The following is a 21,357-nucleotide window of genomic DNA, read 5'->3' as shown; positions in this document are numbered from 1 at the left end:
CGCACCTCTCCGCGGGAACTCCGCCAAGTTTTTTGGGGGGAACACACACATGCACACACACGCATGGGTCGAGGGGGCTCTTCTGTTGCAGTCGCATCCTCAGCCCCGCCGTTTTTCGGCCACGGTGTCGGGAGGAGGCTCCGCGTTGTCGCCGCAGCCCGGCTGTTCCCACAGCCCCGCGGCCGCGGAACTTCGCTCCGCGGGTGCGGAAGGGAGGGAGCAGCTCCGCACCGCGGCCCCCGCCCGCCCCGCGATGGGCAAGAGCCGTCTTTTTGACGCAGGAGAAATGGCAAATTTTAAGTACGTCATTAATATGGCGCCAAAAGCGGCTTTTTTTTTTTTTTTTTTTTTTTTTTTTTTTTTTTTTAAGTGTAAGCTTATTTTTTTTTTTTTTTTAAAGCTTGGCGAAGCCGCCCCGTATACGCGTGTGCACAGCGCGAAGAGGGGGAGCGGAGGGGGGGGCGGGCAGCTGAGTGTGAGTGCGTGTGAGTGTGAGTGCGTGTGCAGGGCCGGGCTGCGGGACCCGGGGCTGCGGGCGAGCGGCGCTGGGGCTCCGGGCAGCGCCATGGGGCCCCGGCGGCCGGCGGGGGGGTGACGCGGGGCGGGCGGCGGCGGCGGCGGCGCGGCCCGCGATGGGACCCGCGCTGCCCGCACCTGGCCCTGCCGCGGCGCCCGGCGAGGGGAGAAGGCGAAGAAATTGAAGATTTGGGGCGGCCGAGGCGGGGGGGGGGGTGGGGGGGGTGGGTGGGGGGGGTGGAAGCACCGCCACCATTATCCGTCCCCGCTCCGAAAGTCGCTTCCCCGCCTCCCTGCCGGAGCCGGAGCCCGGGCGGCGGCGGGGCGCGGAGCGCCGGAGGAAGTGCGGGGTGAAAAAGAAAGAGAAACAGGCGGGCAGGGCTCGCCCGGCCGCGGCGGAGCGGCCATCTCGGCTGGGAGCGGGGCCGCATCCATGGAGTTACCGGGCGGGCGCTCCTAAGGAGGGCCCGGGCGGCGCGGCCCCGGCAATGACACCGGATTGAGCCGCCGAGGGGGCTCTCCCGGCCGGGGACTGCGGGAGCATCCCCCGCCCCCGCCTCCTCCCGCCTGTCACCCCAGAGACCGGCGCAACTCCGGGCGGACACTCCTGGCCAAGGTAAAGGCTCGGCGGGGTGGCGGCGGGAGCGGGCTGGCTTTGCAGCGGATGGTTATTTTGCAGCTCCCCCTGCTTTTGCTGTATTTATGTCTTTTTTTTTTTTTTTTTTTTATTTATTTTTTTTCTCTCCCTCCCCCGGCTGCCGGGCGGGGGATGTACAGCATTCCCGGGGCGGATGGCGCACGGTGGTCACTCTCCTTTGGAAGTGCGGGAGGGAGGCGGCGGGGACGTAAACAAGAACTTTTCCAAGGCTCGCTTCGCCCCTTTATTCTCCGAATTAATGACTGCGGCAGCGCCCCGCGCCCTGCCCGCCGGGAGAGGAGGGGACGGCCGGCGCCCCGCGGGCTCGGGCGGCGCTCGGCGCTGGGCGGCAGCGCGCTCGGCAGCGGCGGGGCCGCGGGCGCGGAGCGCTGCGCTGCGCGGGGCCGGGATGGCGGTGCCCGGGGGCGTGGCGGCTGCCGGCTCCCGCCTGCCCTCCCCTTCCTCCCCCCTTCCCTTCCCTTCGCTCCCCACCGCGGGGCTTTCCCCGCCGCCTTCCCCCGCAGCACCGCGCCTGCCGAGTCCCGGGGCTGCCGGGCCCGCCGCTCCCCCCGCGGCATCACCCCAGCCCGGGAACATCCCGCGTCCCGCCGCGCCGTTGTCCCCCCGGGCCGCCCCTCCTGCTCCTCCCGGCCACCTGCCCCCTCCGCAGGCTCCCTCTGCATCCTGCGGGGAAGCCGGCGCGCCCCCGCCGCGCTGCTGCCCCTTGCCCACCTGCCGAGCCCGTTCCCGGGCAGGATGCTGGGCTGGGAGCGCCCCCCGCGCCGCCCCGCGCCCGGGGGGAGCGAGCTGCAAGTTGGGAAGCGCTGCAAAGGCGGGAGGCTGCTGGATTGTCAACCTCGATCGCAATTAGGGAAAAAAAAAAAAAAAAACTCTCTCTCTCCATACCTATACATTTTGAGCGCTTTTTGAGTGGGAAGAAAAGGATGGTATGGCTTTCACAGGGGAAATTCTCAGTGCCGTTTCAGCCCCCACAGTGAAAATTGTTTTGAAGGGCTTGAGCCAGGACCCTCCGATCGCTCGGACATATCTAAGAGGAGATTTTGCTTGGGGGGGGTGGGGGGAAATCTGCTCTCAGCCTTCTCCCCAGGGGTAAGGAGCCCAGCTTTTAGGAATGGTGTTTGACCTTTAAGCGTTTATTGGCTACTGGGGTTAAAATAAGCTTGAGATAGGAGTAAAAATAGCTTGCAGAAAGGTTAAATCGAAGGTTAAATTTGTTTTTCTTAAGAAAATTGAGGCTGATGTTCAAAAATGTAGGCTTAGAGCAAAGGATGGAGGGTAAACGTCTGTAGGCAGGGAGATGCAATTCCTTTAAAGTATTGATGGCTGCTGATAGTGTTTGACAGCCAAGTTCTGAAAGTTGATGGGTGGGTGGTCCTTCCGACCAGGTCTGGTCTTTACTTTTCTGTGGGTTTTCATCTTTTACAAAAGATTGGAGTGTCTGTAGCTCCTGTTGATTTCCTCTGAGTTTTTTATAATCAAGAGACCTGCAGGATGGGGCAGCTGGCTCTGGGCATGGAGCTGTGCCTGGTGCCCCTTCTCATGCCCTGTGTCCCCACCTGCACTTTCCCCCACGAAGGCAGGGGTGGCCCCAGTGCCCCCAGTAACCTTTCTGTTTACCTGTGCTCTGTCTGGGCTTGCTAAAGCAAAAAATAGGTAATTAGAAGGTAGCGAGTCAGAGGAGGCAAGTAAAGTTATAAATGGGAGTAGTAAAGAAAAAAAATCCCCTTGTAGAGGTGGAGAAAGGCAAAGCACAGGAAGTAAACGAGGGCTTGTTTTGTTTTAAATTGAAATGAGATTAAATTTTGCCCTGGGGAGCCAAGACAGCAGAGTTGCTAAGGAGGAGAGGAGGGATGGCTTGCTCCTCACCTGGGCACCTGGGCTTTTGCTGGAAAGCTGGGGCTGGCAGCAGCCTGTAGAGGAGGCGAGGGACAGACGAGCCCCGGCAGGCAGGGGCAGGCTCCTGCTGCCCAGAAAATGGTTGTTGCAGGTACCAGGATCCTGCCCCTTAGCATTTACACTTCGCAGGGCTAGCAGGGAGCTTAGGAGAAGCTTCCTCCCAGATGCTGGGGCTGAGCACCACGATTAGCTGCAGGTCTTGTTGGCCCCGCCGCTGTGCATCCTTTGGTCCAAAAGTTTGTTCTTCTTTTACTGTGAAATTGGGGCTGTGCCAATTTGGGGGATGCTGCTGCTCTCTCAGAGCCTCCTGTAGCAGCGCTTGGCTCCAGAATTTGTTCATAGGTAAAGGCAATGGAACAAGGACAACCCTCCCACGGTGTACAGACCGGGATGTTCCAGCCCTCCACCCTTTTTATTGGACTTCCTAACAAGTGGCTGGTGTTCCTAGACAGAGGAAGAGCAGCTGTAAGGCAGAGGGGAAGCGCGGGGGGGATGATGAGGAGCAGCCCCGGGCTCGGTGTCACCCCCGCGCTGGGGCGGCTGCGGGACGGGGACCGGCGGCCGGAGCCGTGTGCGTGCCGCTGGGGGCACTATGTTCTGTTTGTGTTCCTTTTCTGGGCTGGAAGAACAAACAGGGAAGTGGTTTTTCTGCAGTCTCATTGCAGCTCACAAACAGAGCGCATCATTCAGCCGGTGTTGCTCACAGCGTCAGAGGTGACGGCGCGGGGACCAGCGCAGCGCATCCCTCACCCGCGGGAGCCTGGGAGGAGCTGATCACCTAATACTTCTCTTTTTTTTTCCTTTTTTCTTTTCTTTCTTTCTTTTTTTTTTTTTTTTTTTTTACCTGCAACTTATGCAGGTTTCTGTGCCTGTTCCCTGTGGAAGTGTGGAGCACAGGCATGTATGAATTTCTCTATTTGCTTGCCACAATTCAGAATGGTTCGTTCTTGGCAACTGTGGAAACAGCCTCTGCACAGGGTGCTAGGATGCCACCAAAAAATACCCGAGTCGCACGTGGATTTAATGTGCAGAAGAGTTTGCAGGGAGCTTGGAAACATCAAGGGCTGGTGGAGGGGTCTGCAGGGAGAGACTTCTGTACCAGCTGAAGGCTGGATGAGGCATTTCTTTTTAGTGTGGATGGGAGCGGGTGCCTGTCCCTGCAGTGTGCCCAGCTGAGCTCAGGATCTGGGCACAGGCATCTCTGTGTGCCAGCAGTAGTTGTGTTCACCTCTCCCAGGTTGCATGGGCTGGGCAAAATTGCATTCCCAAGAGCTCCTCTCCAATCTTCCCCTGCTGTGAGGCAGGACCAGACAGCCTCAGGCCATCATCTCCATTCTAACACAAATCGTGGTGCTAATTTGTCCAAGGACATAGTGATTTACATTTGTTTAGGCTGATGAAGGGCCATCATCTTCCTTGGTTTAGCATTTATCTGCATTTCTCAGCTTGAACAAAGGCAATGCTAAACATGTGTTGGTTTGAAAGCAGTTCAGTTTTTGGTTTCCAGGCATTAGCCGGGGCTGTGCCTGTGGATTTAAGTTGCAGACACTTCAGGGGGATGTTCATTTGTTTATAAAAGAAACCCACATCTGTTTCTGTTTGAATTTTTTAAGTAAGCCTGCATAGAAACCTTTCACTTGGTTTCTGGCTCTCTAAAAACTAGATTTTGGGCCAAGTTTGACCTAATAGTGACCTTTTCAAAGTATTACAAATTTTTTTGGTATTTGTTTAGGACTTTATTAATGATGCCATGTGGGGAATGGGTCAGTTAAAGGTGAAATTAACTTCTAATGTAAACAAAAGATTAATTTTGGAGCAGAGACCATATTTTGTGGTGATTTAAGTTGCTCGGTAGTTCACCAGCTGAATTGCTCCTGAGAGCTTTAGGGAGCTTTTGGAAGCTCCAGCCCTGGGAGGGATGTTGGGCAGTAGGTCCTGTCTTCCCCCACCCCCTCCTCCCCACCCGCGGTGCCAAAAGGATGCTCAGCCACCATCACACTTTATAACCCTGGGATACAGATGGGGAAATGGCCCAATTACCTTTCTACAGTAAATTCCTCTCTTAAGTGCTGGCGGGTTTACTACTGTTTGGCTGCTCAAGATGAGGCCCTCAGAAAACAGCATCTTCCTAGCACAGCCTGGAATTGTAACCATTTCCTGGAATGGCCCGGTTTTGGCCAAAACTTTTGCTCCCTTCAGGCACACAGTACCCTGTGTGCCATCCCCTGCCCAGCCTTTCAGTGCTGCTGTTCAGAAGATGTCCATTCTTTTCTCAAGACAGAGTTTCATTCAGAAATTTAATGCAGTTTGGTTTGGAGAAGGCTGTCGTGGATCCTGCCAAACAACGGCAAAATGATTTGCTGAAGTACAGACACTATTTTTACCTGCAGTGTGAACCTCTTCTGTGTGTGAATATCAATTAATCTTGTTACGTAGAGAGTGTGTTAATTCTGTAGACAGCTGTAGGACAGAAGCAGGATGCAGGGACCAGGTTCAGTTAGAGAGATGATCAGTGCATCTCATATATGTCAGCCAAAACCAGTGCCAGCCTCCTGCTACCTGTGCTGAGCATTGATTGCAAACCTTTTTTCCCTGCCTTGGCAGGAGAGTGATGTCAGTGATGCTGTCTTGCTGTAAAAGCAAAGATGGGAAACCTGGGAAATCTCACTGGCTGTCAATAGCATTCCTTTGCTTCAGCTCAGGTTTTTTTTCCCTCCTCTTGGCTTTGGCTTATTTAATTTCTGTGATCAGGAGCTCCAGAATCAATAAAAGCATTGCTCTGTCTTTGTGTTCCAAATGTCTGTTTGCCACTTCAGACCAGTAGGAACCAGTTTAAAAGGTTGAGGTAGGATTTTCACTAAAAGTAAGTAAGCTGCAGTTAGTATCTTCAATTTCATCTCCCCCAAGCTAAATCTAATGGCTTTTTGGAACAAGGCTGGTTTAATAACATCTGTTTCCCCTTGAATCACTGGGGGAAAAGTATTGATATTGCCATATTCTTAGGGAGTGTTTTAAGTCACATTTTGACAGGGCAATGCCTTACCACAACACTGATAGTTAAAACGTTTAGGATATTTTGTAGTATTTACCCTTATAATGCTGTGATAGCACATATATTGTAAAGCACAGCTATTACAAAGTTTTTATATGCTTATGTGGAACTTCTCCTGATCTTTGGGGGGAAATGTCATGTTCTAGCTTCCTATCCTAGTCTCTGTGCTGCCTGTACCTGCTGCAACCAAAGCACCCAAACCCAGTGTTTCATTATCATTCCCACTTACCATTTGTGGAAGCAATAGTGGGTATGGCATATGAGAACATTGAGATTCTTAGAAAATATCTCAGAGAGGAAGGAAGATTTCCATGAGTTTAAGACTGTTTTTGTGGATGTATTTTGGCTTACTGCCTGTTGTATAGCTATCTGGTCCACAGGTAGCCCTTTCCATCCAGAGCTGCCCAAGCCCTCTATTGGGGGCCACATTGGTCAGCCACCAGCCACCTTGGTAAAATCTGGATCTAAGAAAGTTAAAATGTCTTTCTTCTGGTTTTTTTTCCTGAATCCATTACTTTGAGTTCTGACTGCTTGATTCCCAAGGGGTGAGTTCAGGAGAACCTGCTGATTTCCAGCGCTCCTGTGGCTTGTTCAGCATCTCAAAGCAAATCAGCTGAGCTTGAGACAGGTCTCCTCACCAGTGCAGTGGTACCCACTGCTATGATTTTAGCTCTCAGAGGATGGAGAAGTCATGGCAGCTGTGCAGAAGCCCTTGCTCAGCCATGGGAGCTCTGGTGCCAGCAGTGCTGCCAGGGGCAGCTCCTGACAGAGCAGGGCACAGTGATGGGAAGTGCTTCAGGCTGGCCTGTGTGACAGGTGCTCCCCAAGTCTTAAAACAAGTGGATACTGGCTGAATGGGAAGATGAGTCAGAGGGTAAAACCCCAGGCTTGTGGTGCACAGGGGTTCTCTTCAGCTCTGGGATGCTCTTACTTCCCCCTGCAGACATACCGAGAGGGTGCAGTTTCCATTCTCCTCACACTTCTTAACTTTGCAGCTCGCACAGGTGGTTCACAGGACATCTGGTAGGGCATCCTCTGGTCCCTGTTGGAGCTCCCTCCCTTGTCAGTGCTGTTGCAGAGGAAGAGACATTTGGATGCAAATCTTACATAGACAAATTTCCATGCAAAACTGAGTGGTCCAAATGCACCCACTGTAACTATTGGAAGTGAGAAATCTGGTAGAAGGACAATTAAAGTTTTTTTTAAAAATCCAAGAGAACTGTTTTCTTTTGTTTTTGTTGGCCTCTGGGTAGTTGTCTGTCCTGAGGATAAAGACTGCCTGTTGATGGGTAAGAGGGTGTGCAGATATTCAGATAGCAGATAGGTGCTGAGATGAGTTTTCTGGACACAAAGTGTAATGTTCAATTTCTTTTGTTACAGATGGAAGAAAAACGACGCAAGTACTCCATCAGCAGTGATAACTCAGACACCACTGACAGTAAGACCTTTAATTCAAAGCTTTGAAAAGATTCACCTCCAGCAGTCAAAATGCTTGACTAATTACTTTGGAAACTGCATTTACTGGGAAGTCTGCACAATGAATAGTGTGCAGGACTGAGTTTATCAGAAATGCAGCAGCAAGCTGATATCAATTTATTTAAACACTTGGCTGTGGCTCCTCTTAACTGATGAGAGTGTCTCCCTTGTGTCAGGAGTCTGGGTGAGGAGAGCTGCTGATTGCAGATCTGCTAATGAAGCAGCAAACACTCTTTGTAGATTAGTTGTCCTTTCCTGTGAGCTGCAGCCTGAGCCTAGTTTGCTCTTGATTTGGGTCGTACCAGAGGAAAGGGAAGTTTTTACTGGAGTCAGAGTAAAACTGGAGCTGCATTGTTCCCTTTTTGCAAACTGAGGAATGATGTGGGAAAGGGGTAAGGCTCAAGCCAGCAGAACTTGCAAGCCCACGCTTGTTTTTCAGCATCTACCTCACTTCATCCTCATTCAGGAAGGCACAGAAGCATGTGTTCAACAATAAACATGTGCAAATGTGCTGAATTTTGGCTATAAATAGAGCACTCTCCTCTCCCACTTATCCCAGGGTTTCACCCGCTGCAGACATACCGCAGTGCTTTCAAGGCACCAGCCTAATCCCTTGTCTGGACTCTGGAGTTTCTTACTAGTTGCTCTTGGTTTCCTACAAATGTCACAGTAATTTCATCTGGGCTATGCTGGCAATTTGCTCTCCACACTTTACAGGATCTGGCTGCTGGATATCTGAGAACAAAAGGGATTTTACCAAAGATACTAAAATTCTGGGCTTTTTCCTAACAGGATGATGGAGATATTACAGGGGGTTATGGAAAGGCTGATCTGGCTGGGTTTGGCTGCTGTTCCCACAGCTTTAGCCAAAGCAATTGTCAGTGTGAGTGGAGTTTGCACCACAACTGCCAGCAGGAACCTGCTGTTCAGCTGCCAGTGGGGACCCCCATCCTGCTGGAGCCCTGGGGGACCTGGGGGCTGAGCTGTGCCTATGGAAATGTTTCAGGCTCTGTCAACACTGCTCACTTCTCCTAAAATGAAACATCTCTATCTCAGAAAGGGGTTTGTTTTGGAAGCCATGCTCCAAACTTCCCGCTTCCTAATCCCCAGATGCTCAAAAGCTTATGGAGCTGAGCTGTGCTCGCTGGCTTCCCTGCCTTTCGGGGGTAGGGCATCTTTAATCATGGTATTAAACAACATGGCCTTATCTCTCTGGGCTTGGATATTTATGCTGCAGGTGATATCTAAGCTGTTGACAAATGCTCTCCTGCTGGATAGTTGTAAACAGAGTGGTGACCTCCTTTTTCGTGCCTCTGCCAGGAAAGGGTAGTTGTGTTATCCAAGCCTGTATAGCTGTAGCATCACACTGTAGCTTGAGAAGAGGGGGCTAGGTGGGAATCAGTGGCTGATCTCTCCATGAAAGCTGTGGAGCTGCTGCTGCTGCACTTCTTGGAGCAGCTTGCTGAGTAAAGCAGCGTGTCCATGGGGCTGCAGCAGAGGGATGTCTGCCCTGGGCTTTGTCTACACAGCCCTGTTATGCTTTGAAGTGTTATGAAGAATTTCATTTATATGGAACCCTCTTGAATAACATCTGGCCTGACACTTCAAAAAACAAGCTGCCTTTTGGGAACAGGTGATGCCCCCATATTTGGTCTTCATTTTGTGAAGTACAAGAAAGTGCACTGCAAGTAAAGAATACAGGTTGAGCTGGTGCCTCTTCCCCTGCCAGGAAAAATAGGCATGTGAAATTTGCCTATGGGCTCAGCTGCCTGAGCTGGTGGAAGAACAGATGTTTCCCACTGCAGTGGTACCTCAGCCTGATCCCTGAGTCAGCTCAGCTCCTGGCCAGAGCCCTTCCCACAGTCTGCACGTTCATGGCTCCATCCTGTTTGGATGCTGCTTATGTGCACAGTGTTGTTTCCTCCTATTTAGCCCTCCAAGGATAAAATCAGTGTTAAATAGGCCTTTTGATAGTTATTTTGTTGCAACCTCACAGAAACATTTTTGTGTACTGGAATATGGAGGGGTCCTCTGTACAGAAGACTGAGCATTATTATGCAGAAATTCCAATAATCAGTTTGTTATTTATTCTTAACAAATACAGTCTTACATTTAAGTGATAATGGCACAAATGGGTTGGAAGTAAAGATCAGTAATGCAGTGGTTCCAGCACATTTCAGGCATTCCCTTTTGGGGGTGGCAGCAGTGGTGATGATACTGCACAAGAAAAAATGCTATGCCAAGGTCTAATTCCATCTTAGTGCTGACCCAGACTGTTGGTTGAGGCTGGAGCAGTGAGGAAAAGCTTTGATTCTTTCACAGGTAACCTGTCTCTGTTGCCTTGTTGTAGGTCACACCACATCCACTTCCAGATGCTCCAAAATTCCGAATACCAAATCCCCCTGGTCACGGCAGAAGGAGAAGAAACCCTCTGAGGTATGTGGAGTTTCAGGCTTTTCCCAAAGGAGAGTTTCCCCATGGGACTGTACTTGCCCAGATGTGGAACCATTGTGCCCATGGCTGTCTGAGGACAGGGGGTGCAGGACAAAGAGTCCCTGAGAAGCCAGAGCCCATGGTGCAGAGCCACAGCTGCCAACAGCAGTGTCCTCTCCATCTCTCCTGGGGAGGGAGCTGATGGGAACACACAAGAAGGATCTCTGGTGAAAGGTGGAGGTCCTTGTGCCCAAAACCACTGGGGTCCTTGAGCCCACTCCATCCCTACTGAGGCAGGTAAAGAGAAATTAAGTTTGGTGGTGTTACTGGGAGGTCCTGCAGTTCTGGGGTGTCTGCATACCAAGATTGCCTGGTTTGGGTGCCCTCCTGGGTGCCCTTTTATTAATGGCACAGGTCATAGCACTGATGAGGGGAGGGTGATGTGGAGCCTGCTCCCCATGAAGGAGTGGGAGGCGTGGAGAGCTGTGAAATGAAAGCACAGCTGAGTTGCAGACTGTGTTGTGCTGGTTTCCCCGTCACGAGGCTCGAGGACATTAAGCTGAGCCCTCAGTGTCTGACCTTGCTGCAGGGTTTCCCCTTGCTGCTGTTGCCAGTGCTGCTGCTCTGGGGACACTGCTCAGGTTCACCTGCTGGCTCTGCAGTGCTGGGTCTGGCCCTTGGGTGGGAGGAGCTCTCTGTCCCCAGGACTGTGCTGGGAGGGGTGCTGCTGTGTCCTGTTTTCCTTTTGTGCCTGGGATACATTTCCACTAGCCATGGAAACTATACCAGGCATGAGCTGCTGTTGTAGCAACCACAGTGTTTGGCAGTGGTCATCTTCATTTCAGCAGCAGCGTGAGCAAAGCCAGAGGGACATTGTTCTCACATTCCCTTCCCTCTGGACTGGGGTCTGGAGTCAAACAGTGCTAAGTTTAGAAGCAGATGAAGCTGGCATGGCTCATATGAGCTCCCCAAGTCCTCCCTGTTTCATCTCTCCTGATGCTGTGGCCTGGTGAGCACAAACCTCATAACATCCTCATTTTGCATCAAGCTGAGTAGAGATTTTGAGGTTTTCCTGTGGTCACTGCCTGAATTACAGCTGCACTTGGTTCTTTCTGCTCTGACAGGTTTACATTGATATATCTGTGTTGGCAAAGGACACAGACTGAAAAAGTCAGAGTTATTTGTGAGTTGGGTAAAGAGGGGGACTGGAAAGCTGTTACTGCCAGCTGATTAGTTGGAAATACTCCAGAGAGCAAGAACCCGGGGTGCAGGTGTCACTGACTGCTAACAAGGCTGTTGGAAAATTGAATATTAGCACTGGTAATGTTGGGTTTTGGTTATAAATGTGTCTCTCAATGTGGGTGCAGGGGAGATTTCTGTGAGCTGAATCCTCCTTTGGAAAGTGAAGCATTTTGGGCATCTCCTGCTCCTGTAGCACCATTACCCCTCTGAAATGACTACCCACCCCTGTGCCTGATGTGTCCATAAAGGCTTTGGGTGAGCCCTTTAGGTGCTGTCAGGAGTCCCTGCCACAGAGATGCTTCATGTTAGATGTGACTTGTGCCACAACAGTGTCATAGGTGCCACCCTGCTGCTGCCCAGTAAAATTCTTCCCATATAAAAACACACTTTTGTCTTTATTATGAGTTAGTTTAATCAGTCATCTATGATTTTACATGGCTGTTACTGAATATAAGTCCAAGATAAGATTCCAAGTGAAAATGCTTCTGAATTTGAAGAATGGTAAGACCTGCATCCAAGTTGCTGCTCTACAACAGCTGGAGTGAAAATTAGATCTTAGTCCATGGCACCTGGGAGACATCAGATGCCTGCAGAGGGCTCATCTCTCTGCTTACTGCTCTACTGAGGAAGATTCTCAGTGAAATGTAGCTGTGGAGCAAATAAAGTGGAGCAAAAGCTGAGCAGTGCCCAGCTTAGCAACAGTTGGGACAGAAAGTGAACCTCTTGGCTTATCTGAACTGAAACTCCAGGGGAATTTGGGGAGCTGATATGTGATTACTCAGGCTGGAGTTTGGCCAGGATGCTCAAGCTGACAAACCACCTTTTACAAAAGCATGGTGGGCACACAAGCAGATGGAACAGTCTAGATCTGAGCTGTGCTCCCTCACTGTGAATTGCCCCTGTGCTGATGGTGTCTGGGTCTGCTGGAAACCAGCACCAGCTGGAACTGAGGGGTCAGGAGATGGTCGGAGGTTGGATACAGTATCACCCCAGGACCTGCAGCAGTACTGGGAGATGGTTTGGAGGCCACTCCAGTATGAATTTCCTCTCCAGCAGCATCTTCTGAACTTTTCCATGGGTGACCCAACTTCTGTTCCTGTGAGAGCCCATGAGTGTGGCTGGTCCATGTGTGGGATCAGCTGCTTGTCATCTGTGAGACACTGTGGGGTTTGGCACATCCTTGCAGGAGCACTGGGGGATTTCAGGCATACACTGGGACAGGCACCATGTCCTGTTGGAGCAAGTACTGAGAAATGGAAAACACAAACTATGCCACTGTCAAACTACTTCACATTCTGCTGAGGATGGAAGCCACAGGAGAATAATAGGGAGAGCAGGATTTGTGTATTAGCAGATATTGGACCCCCAGCCATTTTGGGTCTGGACACACCTTTTCAAACAATAGCTCAAACTCCAGTTTTACACATGGCTTGTGGCTCCATCAAGAGCTGCATGGGTGTAGGCATGACCTGAGGGCTGGCCATGCTGGAGGATGGGCTGGGGAAACGGGGTTCATGTGTGTGTGCACCCACCAACCTGTCCTGCCCTTCTCCAGTGCTGTCCCCATGGGACAGCAGCTCCCAGGGAAACTTGAATTCCTCCTGACCACCCGGGCAGGAGATTAAAAAAACTGAAAGCATTAGTGTTACATAGTTATTAGTCAGGTCAGGGGGTGATGTTTATTATGAAAGACTCTGTGAGAAGGGATTAACTATACACATTAAAAACCATCCGATACAAGGCATCTGGAAAAACAAGCTTCTTAACATGGAAAAGTACTGAGCTGTTTGTAAACATCCGCGGAGGGGCCATTGCCAGGGAGGGTGATTATATTTATCTGTGCCTGTCACGGGGCTCTGCCCGGCCTCTTTCCTCACTGTCCCAGCCACCAGGTGACACTTGTCCTCCCCTGCCCCTTGCCTGGGCAGCAGAGCCTTCGGGGCTAAACCTGATGCTGGTGGTGCCCTGGGCAGGGCTGTGCTGCTCTGCTCTGCCTGCAGGCACAGGATGAACGTGGGCAGCTGCCAGCAGCCTCTTGCATCTGCAGTGATAGCAGCACCAATCTGGCGATTTTAATTAATCTCATTAGTGCTCGTTTGTCTCTTAACTTGACTGCAAATGGAGCATGGTAGCTGGTGCCCATCTCCCTGGGTAAGGACAGCAAGGAGCTGCTGGTCGTGCTCTCCACCCTGGGAGCTGGAAGGAGGGAATGCTCCCTCAGGTTATCCCTGCCGTGGGTCTGAGTCTGCAGCAGGGAGTAAGACATGCCTGAAGGATGGATTTCTGCTTCTGTTAGTGGCACATCAGTACAATCCTGCCCCTGGCTGTAGAGCTGCTGGGGATGTGAGCATGAGCCTCTGGTTTGACTGCAGTCATCAAGGCTCTCTCCTGTTCCTGACAGGGAACAGTTGTCAGTGTCTAAGGAGAGAATCTAAGAACAAGGCAAGTGTGTAATGATAGTGGCTGGTTCTGTCTGCCAGCTCCCAGCCATCAGTGGCCTGGGGACTCCCTGGGATGCTGCCTCTGAGTCACTGCCTTAGCTGCTGTGTTAGTCATTACCTGCAGAGCTATTTCAGATCCACAGTGCTCACCTGCACTGCTGGAGTATATTTTGGAGGGGTAAAACCCTGGGTATTTTTGTGCAGAACACCTGCCTGCCAGCCCTCCAGCTGTCCTTTCTCAGCTGCAGTCTGGGCTGTGTGTGCAGGTGCTGCTCATCCCATGGACATCCTCATTGCCCTTCTCCCTCACTCCAGACCTTCGGGAGGCGAGGGGGCTGCAGCTGCAGGCAGGGCTTAGGATGTAAGGGAAACCACAAATTTATACAATTTACATTGTTTTCTGTTTGCCTTGTTTAGATATTACTTCCGTGTTTTGAAAGGCGCCTTTTTATATCTCTTTACAAGGATTTAACTCTTTTCCCTTCTAAAAAGTAATTCTTACTGCACTGGATCATGTTTCTTTTCTCCTGCATTAGGTATATAATGACCCAGTGCAATGTGAATTTAGTTCCTCTACTCTTCTGTGCTTGGAGAAGAGCTTTAATGGATGTGGCCAAGCAAGACTGGACTTGCTTTTATGGGGCTGGATGGAGAGAAAATCCCTCTCTGTTGGAAGGCATGACTGCAGTTTGGCTTTGACTGCAGTTTGGCTTTGTCAGTTTTCCCTTGCCAGCATGGGGGGAACAGATTAAAACCATTGTCTTCTGAATCCTGAGAAGGGCTGGACAAAAATGCTTCTTGTTCCTATTTTGAGTTCTCTTGTTCATTGAATCTGTAACATCCAGCATTTCAAGAGGAAACAAGACTAGATGAAGAGATAGAAGGCTGGCTCCCCAGATGAACATGGGAGTCCAGGATTTCTTCCCCCACAGGCAGATAATATCTGGTTGCACACACACTCCTGGCATCACCACATTTCAAAGCCTTGCTACTGAGTATTGACACTCCTCTCATTTTGGAAAGGGCTGGGATGTAGGATGGGGAGGTCCGGAGGGGAGCAGGGTGGGGCAGCCAGGGCTGACTGACAGAGGTGCCATCTCATATCTAGACAATCAAAACCTATTCTCAGGGCTCCCATTGTTCCCGTTGTTTTCCTCTAAAAATCCTTATGACTCATGAGCTAAAACAAACAATTTTATGCTTGAGAGAGTGAAGGGCTAACTGAGCTGGCTGGAAATGAGGAGTGAGTCCTGTTAACGAGGCAGCTGGAGACTTCCCTGGTCCCAGTGTGGATGGAGGAAGGTGGTTATGGCTGGAGGGATGCAGGAGTCAGCTGCCAGGACTGCAGTCAGGGAGGGCAAAAAGAGTGTCGAGCCAAAACCTGAAGAAAAGCTGTTGTCTCAGTGTCAGGAAGCAGTCCCACACCTGCCTGCAGTGACCTGCTGATGCCCCTGCTGTGGGGTCATCATGGGATCCTGTGTGCTGCTGTGGGTGTGAGGGTCATCACTGTGAGATACATGTGGGTGTGAGGGCATCAGGGAGGATTGCAGGAGGGAGTGAGAGGTGAGATCTCGGATGCAGGCTGTGGCTGTCCCTTCTCACCTCTCCTGCCTGCCCTCACCCTTGGGAGTGCTGTGTTTTCTGCACACACTTCATTTTGGGCCTCTCTTTCACATCTTTTGCTGCTGCTTTGCAGCATGAAGTGCTTTGGAAAGAGTTATTTTCACTAAAACTTTTTAGGGATGGAGATGTTATTGTGTATTAAAAAAATGGCATCCCATCCTGGGACTTGAAGGAGGAGGGGCTGAGCTTATTCCTCTGCCCCAAGAGCAAGGTCTGAAAGCTCCGAAGTCAGCTGGGTGCAGATGCAGGGGAAGATGTGCAGCAGAATTCCCAGCAGCTCAGGAAGCCTGGTGAGCAGGGGTGCAGCCTGCTGGAGCTCATCTGTGTGGGGCTGGGCTGCCTGGTCCCTGTGCTCTGTTCTCTGCTGGGCTGGTTTTTCAGCAGGCTCTGCAGCCCAGTCCCTGTGCTGGGGATGCTGAGGCTGGATCCAGCACAGCAGTCCCTGGGCTGGCTGCTGCTGGGAGAGCTAATTAAACCCAGGGCTGGACCAGTGTTCCTTTTCATTTCAGTTTGAAGCCCAGAACAGATCCGGCTCTTTGGCTCTCGCCCAGGGGCTGGTTTGTACCAGTGGAAGTCATGACCATGGGGTCTGAGTTTGGTGTTTTGGGTGGGTTATTTGGGGCAATGGGGATATTTGGCAGGCTCAGAACTGCAGTACAGTCACTGGAAAAGCCAAGTCCTTGACAGAGCACATGGAGTGGGAGCTGAATGGCAGGGAGATTGCTGGCCAGTTCATTAAAAGGCGTTTGTGAGTGAATCACAGAGCCTAGAAATTGATGTGAGAATTGCATGGAAAGGTGGTGGAGAGGCTCTCAGAGGGCCTGGATGGTGATGGGGCACAGGTGGAGAGGGAGAATGCTGGGAAGCAGCACAGCCTGGGAGTCCCTAGCTAATGGAGGGATGGGGAGCAGCATTTCTGATGCCTCATGGCATGTCAGCTTTCCTTCCTGCTGTGGCAAGGCACCCCCACTCCCAGGGTACAACCTTTTCTGAGGCTGTCCAACTGTTGGACAAACTGATGCTGGTCCATGGAGAGCTCGCAGAGACACCACACAGCTGTCACAGGGCACAGGGAGAGGCTGCAGGGTGTGTCCAGTGGGAGAAGGAGCAGATCCTCACCAGGGTGGAGCAGCTGATGTACAAGGTGCCAGGGGCTCAAGGAGGAGCCAGATCAACCCCTGCCTTGCAGGTTTCTGCCATACCCACAGGGGCATCCTTCCAATGCCAGGCTGGATCCAAGCGACACTTTGGGGTGTGAACATCAGAGGATATTACATTTAATTAGCTCAGGGTTTGTTTGGTTTTTTTGAGAGGTAAAAGCAATGCAGCTTTTGCTTCAAAATATAAATTATTGAATAATAATAGAAATAATAATAAAAATAATAGAAATCTGTTCGAAATTAGAGAAATTACAAAAATACCAATGTATTGTTGGGGAGCACCATGGCTGTGGTGTCCCAGTGAATTCTCATGTTGCTGGACTGCCAGGACTGGCTCTACTGGTGAATCAGTCCAACACCACGGATGGGGAAGTAGTGGGGGTGGGTAGTCTAGGCTTGCCTGGCCTGTGGAATACAAGGGAGATTAAGGCTTCTCCACGTTCCATACTTTGCCTGGAGTCTGAGGCTGCACAACCATATTGACTTGGTGTGGACTCCTTGTCCATTTCTTTTGGAAATATGAAGGAAAAAATACCTTGGGATTTTGAAATTTCATGTTGTTTTTCCCTGTTTTTAAAGCTGACAGTAACAAAGAGAGAGACTGGCCCTGGGCACTGGTCTGATGCATCTCTGAGCATCACTAAACCTCTGTGAGGTTCATGGGCAAGCAGAGTTAATAAAGGAACGTCTTGGTTTGGTCTCTCCCATTGCTGGCAGATCGATAGATAATAACTCAGATCCCATTCAGGGCTGAAAGTGAAGGACAGAGCCTGGCCTGGGCTGTGCTGGTGGCAGGGGGAGCGGGTGCAGGGCAGCAGACAATCTGTCAGCTCCCACGGCCGGGGAGAAACAGTAAACACTCCTATTGAGGGAAAATTGCTTGTTTTCTAGTACCCAACTTTCTCTTCATCGCCAGGTCCTCGGTTCATCAGTGCCCAATTTATCCTTTATTTGGTTTTCATAAATAATTCAGAAGAGTTTGAGTAGAATAATTGAGTCTTTTCCCAACCCTAATCCCAGACAATTCAAAACAAAAAGACATTTAGATTACAATTTGAGCGTATTAGCTGTTGGGAGATTTCCAGACAACTGATCTGCTTTCCTTTACAATTTCTGTGCTGTTCTATCATTTCTAAAGTGTTCTGCTTTGATAGTTAATAATTTGAGCATATCCAGTTCTTCATGAAAAGACAGAGGCGTCACTGTGATAAAGTGCGGGCGCGCGTGCTGCCGTCGGATGGGTGAGCTTATCTGTTTTCCAAGAAGGACTAAATAAATGAAGGAGTGAGATTGCAAATCCAGCCTGTGATGCTCCTTATCTTCAGGGAAATAGATACAATCATGCTTATTTGGCTTAAAATTAAAACTAAGCTTCTATGCTGATGCGAGCTGAAAAGCCAAAAGGGATGAATTTGGGGAAGGCTTAATGCAGGAAAACAGGAGCCTGGGATCTGCACCATGCAGAGGGGAGAAATTGCACTGAGGAGTGGCCCCATGGCTGTGCAGGCTCCTCCATCTCCCTTTTCATCAGTAGGAGGGGGGGGTGATGGGCCAGGATTTTGGCACTGTTCCATGGGTGCCCAGCCCTGGTGTTATCACCTCACTGCTGTCACCTAGCAGAAGAAAATGAGGATTCTTGCTTGGGGTAAGGCTCTGGGAGGGCCACAGCTGCTGTGAGTGCTGGGGTGGGTTCAGGGCAGGGTCATGCTATGGCTGGACCCTCCCAGAAGGTGATTGTCCTGGAAGGGGCAGCCCCATGTTCTCCACTGCTCTGGAGCTGGCTGCTGGTCTGTGCACTGAGGTGGAAGCAGGAGCATGCTGCCATCCTGCAGCTTTGGGTGTATTTGCCTGCCTGAAGGAAGGATGCAAAGCTCCTGCACACCACAGCATCAGAGGAGGTGTCCTCAGGAGGCAACTGAGCTGGCATTTAGGGAGGAGGGTGCTCACATGTCAGCAGGATCCAGTTCAGATTGTTCAGAAAACTTGTGGGTGCCCTGCACCTTTGAAAACCATTCCTGCTTGGCTTTGCCACAAATCCCAAGTGCATGTGTCTTCAAAACTGTGTTTTCTGTAACAGTGTTGTGCTGTTGCCAGGGGAAGGTTAGATTGACTATTAGGAAAAAGTGTTTTGCTGAAGGGGTGGTTAAGCACTGCCACAGGCTGCCCAGGGCAGCGATGGGATCACCATCCCTGAAGGGAATTAAAAGGACATGTGGCTGTGGCTCCTGGGGACATGGTTTAGTGCTGAGCTTGGCAGTTCTGGGTTGACAGCTGGACTTGATGATCTTGTAGGGCTTTTCCAGCTTCACTGAACTGTGGTTCAGTGATTGTATGGTGCTGGTGGCCAGAGCAGGGAGGTGGCAGTGGTCCCCATGGTGGCCTCAGCCTTGTGTGGTTCAGGCACAGGGGAGCATCTCACCCACCCAAGCTGGGAGCTCTGAGGAGTGAGGGATTACTCAGGTTCATGTTGTCCCCAGGGGAGCTGGGCACTGGAACTGGGTGAAGGAGATGTTGTTGACCAGGCTGTGACCTGTCAGCGCAGGGCTGTCAAGAACAGGGTGTATTTCTGCCCTTTGTTTTAGAAAACACACTGCAGTGGGATTCCTGCACTCATTTGGATGCACAGACCCACACTGCTGGAGGGACTGTGATATCTCACATATCCCTTCTCATGTTTAAATAGTGCCTGTCTTAATATTTTTTTTTAAATTTCCCACACTAGGAGTGTGTTAAAAGGTTACTGTGGTGTCTGTAACCATGTGTTTGTAGCACACAGAGACTTGTAGGACCCTGATCTTTCCCAAACTGAGCTGACTATAATATATAGACTGTTAATTATGTTTGTTGAAGAGTATGCCAAGACTGTGTCTAACCAACTCAAATCAGGTTTATATAGACATAGCCAAAAATGTCTCCAAACAGCTGCATCAGGAGGAAAGTACCAGTAAAATCCAGAGGTCCCAACATAGCAAAGGTTGTTTATATATTGTATTTAACTCTAATTGGGTTAGCAGCTGAGACTCTGAGGATTAAACAAACTGACCTAAATACTGGTCTCAGTGGTCTTAGTTAATGTCTAGTTTCCTGCATTTCAGTCGATTTGGGTTCCCAAATATTCTCCAAAGTGGGTTATCTTTGTATCAAAAAATGTAAAACTGTACTGTATTACTTCTTGTGATTCTGACAAAGCAATTCTCATTTGGAGAACAGACTGTGAAGAGATTAAGTAATATCTGAAGAAAACACCTGATCCATGTGGGACTTGTGGAAGGAATGCAGAAGTAGCAGGGATGGAGTGAGATGGTGTCCAGGCAGGATTGCTGGTATTGGCAGTTATTATTCTGGCTAATAGCAGATGGTAGAGAGGAGAAATCATCCATTTTCATTTACAATTTATTTTTATGCTGCAAGAGGCAGGATTGCTCAAGTCATTGCTGTCAGGCAGCCCTCTGGAAGGAAAACCTTACTTACCACGAGGGATATTTTTAGAATGAGTTTTTCATCCTTGTACATTGGGAGAAGATGCTGCAGGGCCAGGAGTGAGATGGAGAATGAGCCATTCACTGACTGAAGGACTGGAGGATTTTCCTGCAGGATGCTGATCTCACAAGGTGTTTACTGAGTCAGGAAAAATCTGTGTTTGTGGATGTGTAAGCAGCACCTAGATCACATTTTAGCTGGATAATTTCTGTCTTCAGCTTTTGTGTGTCCCTGTTCAGGACAATGAGGTGATGTGATGGAGACATAAAGGTGCTTGGGGCAGTGAGGTGACCTGAAGGGGACCCAAAGGTGCTCAGGATGGTGAGGTGATGTGAGGAGGATATGAAGGTGCCTGGGACAAAGTGGTTCTGTGTGTCCCACATCTTCATTCATGTCAAGAATGTAATTTTCTTGTAGCCTATGAAGGCCAAATGTGGAGAAGCCCTGTTGCTGTAGATCCCTTGGCATTTGAAGTAGATTTGTGTGGCTGTGCTGAAACCATTAATCCCCTAAGATAAAGCAGCCTGTTTGTTCAGTTTGATTTTTGGTCTGTGTCCTGTCCAAGCTCACAGCCTGTGGTTGGATTTCCTGAGTGCCCTGTGTGGAGTGCCTTGAAGGGGTGGCAGCTGCAGGGCTTGGGCTCTTGGCAGTGCCTGGCTGGAGGGGAGTCCCTGCCTCTTGCCATGTCCTCCTGCCCAAAACTTACCCTGCAGGGGCTTAGTTTGACACCCTGAAGCCACTCCACTGGTGATGCAGGCACTCCCTGTGCTGTGCCTTGGGGGCAGGTTCCCAGGGACACCCCCTGTGCCCCCAGATGCACTCAGGATGGCTTTTCTCCTGCCCAGGTGTTCCGGACGGATCTGATCACAGCCATGAAGATCCCTGACTCCTTCCAGCTGAGCCCTGACGAGTACTATGTGCTGGCTGATCCCTGGAGGCAGGAGTGGGAGAAGGGTGTCCAGGTGCCAGCAAGTGCCGAGGCCATCCCTGAACCTGTGGTCAGGTAAGTGAGCAGGGTCTGCTCCATCTGTTCTGTCCACGGGGGCTCCTCTCCTGTTCTCTCAGGTGGGGTTCCCTCTGCCTTGGTGGGGTGCACACCATCTCAGAGAGCACATAAAGGGGATGCTCAGGATCCTAGGGATGCACAGGGACCTCCCACTGCATCCTGAAAACTTCCTCTCACGTGCGTGACTTTTTTTGGGCAGTGGCCAACTGGGACAGCTCCTTGTTTGTTCTTGGTCAGGAAATTTTTAAAAAGATTGGATAAAATTGAAGGAATGATAAATAACAACGGAAAACAGCACATAATGCCAGGCTCTGCCTGGCTGCTTGATGCTTCTCTGTCTAGGAGCATGTGGTTGTACCACTGGTATTTCACAG

The 21,357-nt window shown here is 50.6% G+C and overlaps 1 protein-coding gene across 2 annotated transcripts in view; it reads left to right on the top strand.

Annotated features, from left to right (window-relative positions):
* Positions 1-741: 741 nt before the first annotated feature.
* JADE2 (jade family PHD finger 2) overlaps positions 742-21,357 on the top strand; it is a 72,726-nt gene continuing 52,110 nt past the window's right edge. The window contains exons 1-4 of one of the 2 annotated variants that reach the window (XM_056502206.1): positions 742-1,132; positions 7,503-7,560; positions 9,949-10,034; positions 20,823-20,980. In XM_056502206.1, the coding sequence (XP_056358181.1) occupies positions 7,503-7,560; positions 9,949-10,034; positions 20,823-20,980 (302 nt within the window). In that variant the 5' untranslated portion in view covers positions 742-1,132. The remainder of the gene's footprint in view (positions 1,133-7,502; positions 7,561-9,948; positions 10,035-20,822; positions 20,981-21,357) is intronic. The other variant, XM_056502207.1, reaches the window with a different exon arrangement.

Source organism: Oenanthe melanoleuca, chromosome 13, assembly GCF_029582105.1.
Source record: "Oenanthe melanoleuca isolate GR-GAL-2019-014 chromosome 13, OMel1.0, whole genome shotgun sequence".
Lineage (NCBI taxonomy): Eukaryota > Metazoa > Chordata > Aves > Passeriformes > Muscicapidae > Oenanthe > Oenanthe melanoleuca.
The sequence above is the reverse complement of the archived record's forward strand: the minus strand, read 5'-3'. Positions and strand labels throughout refer to the sequence as shown.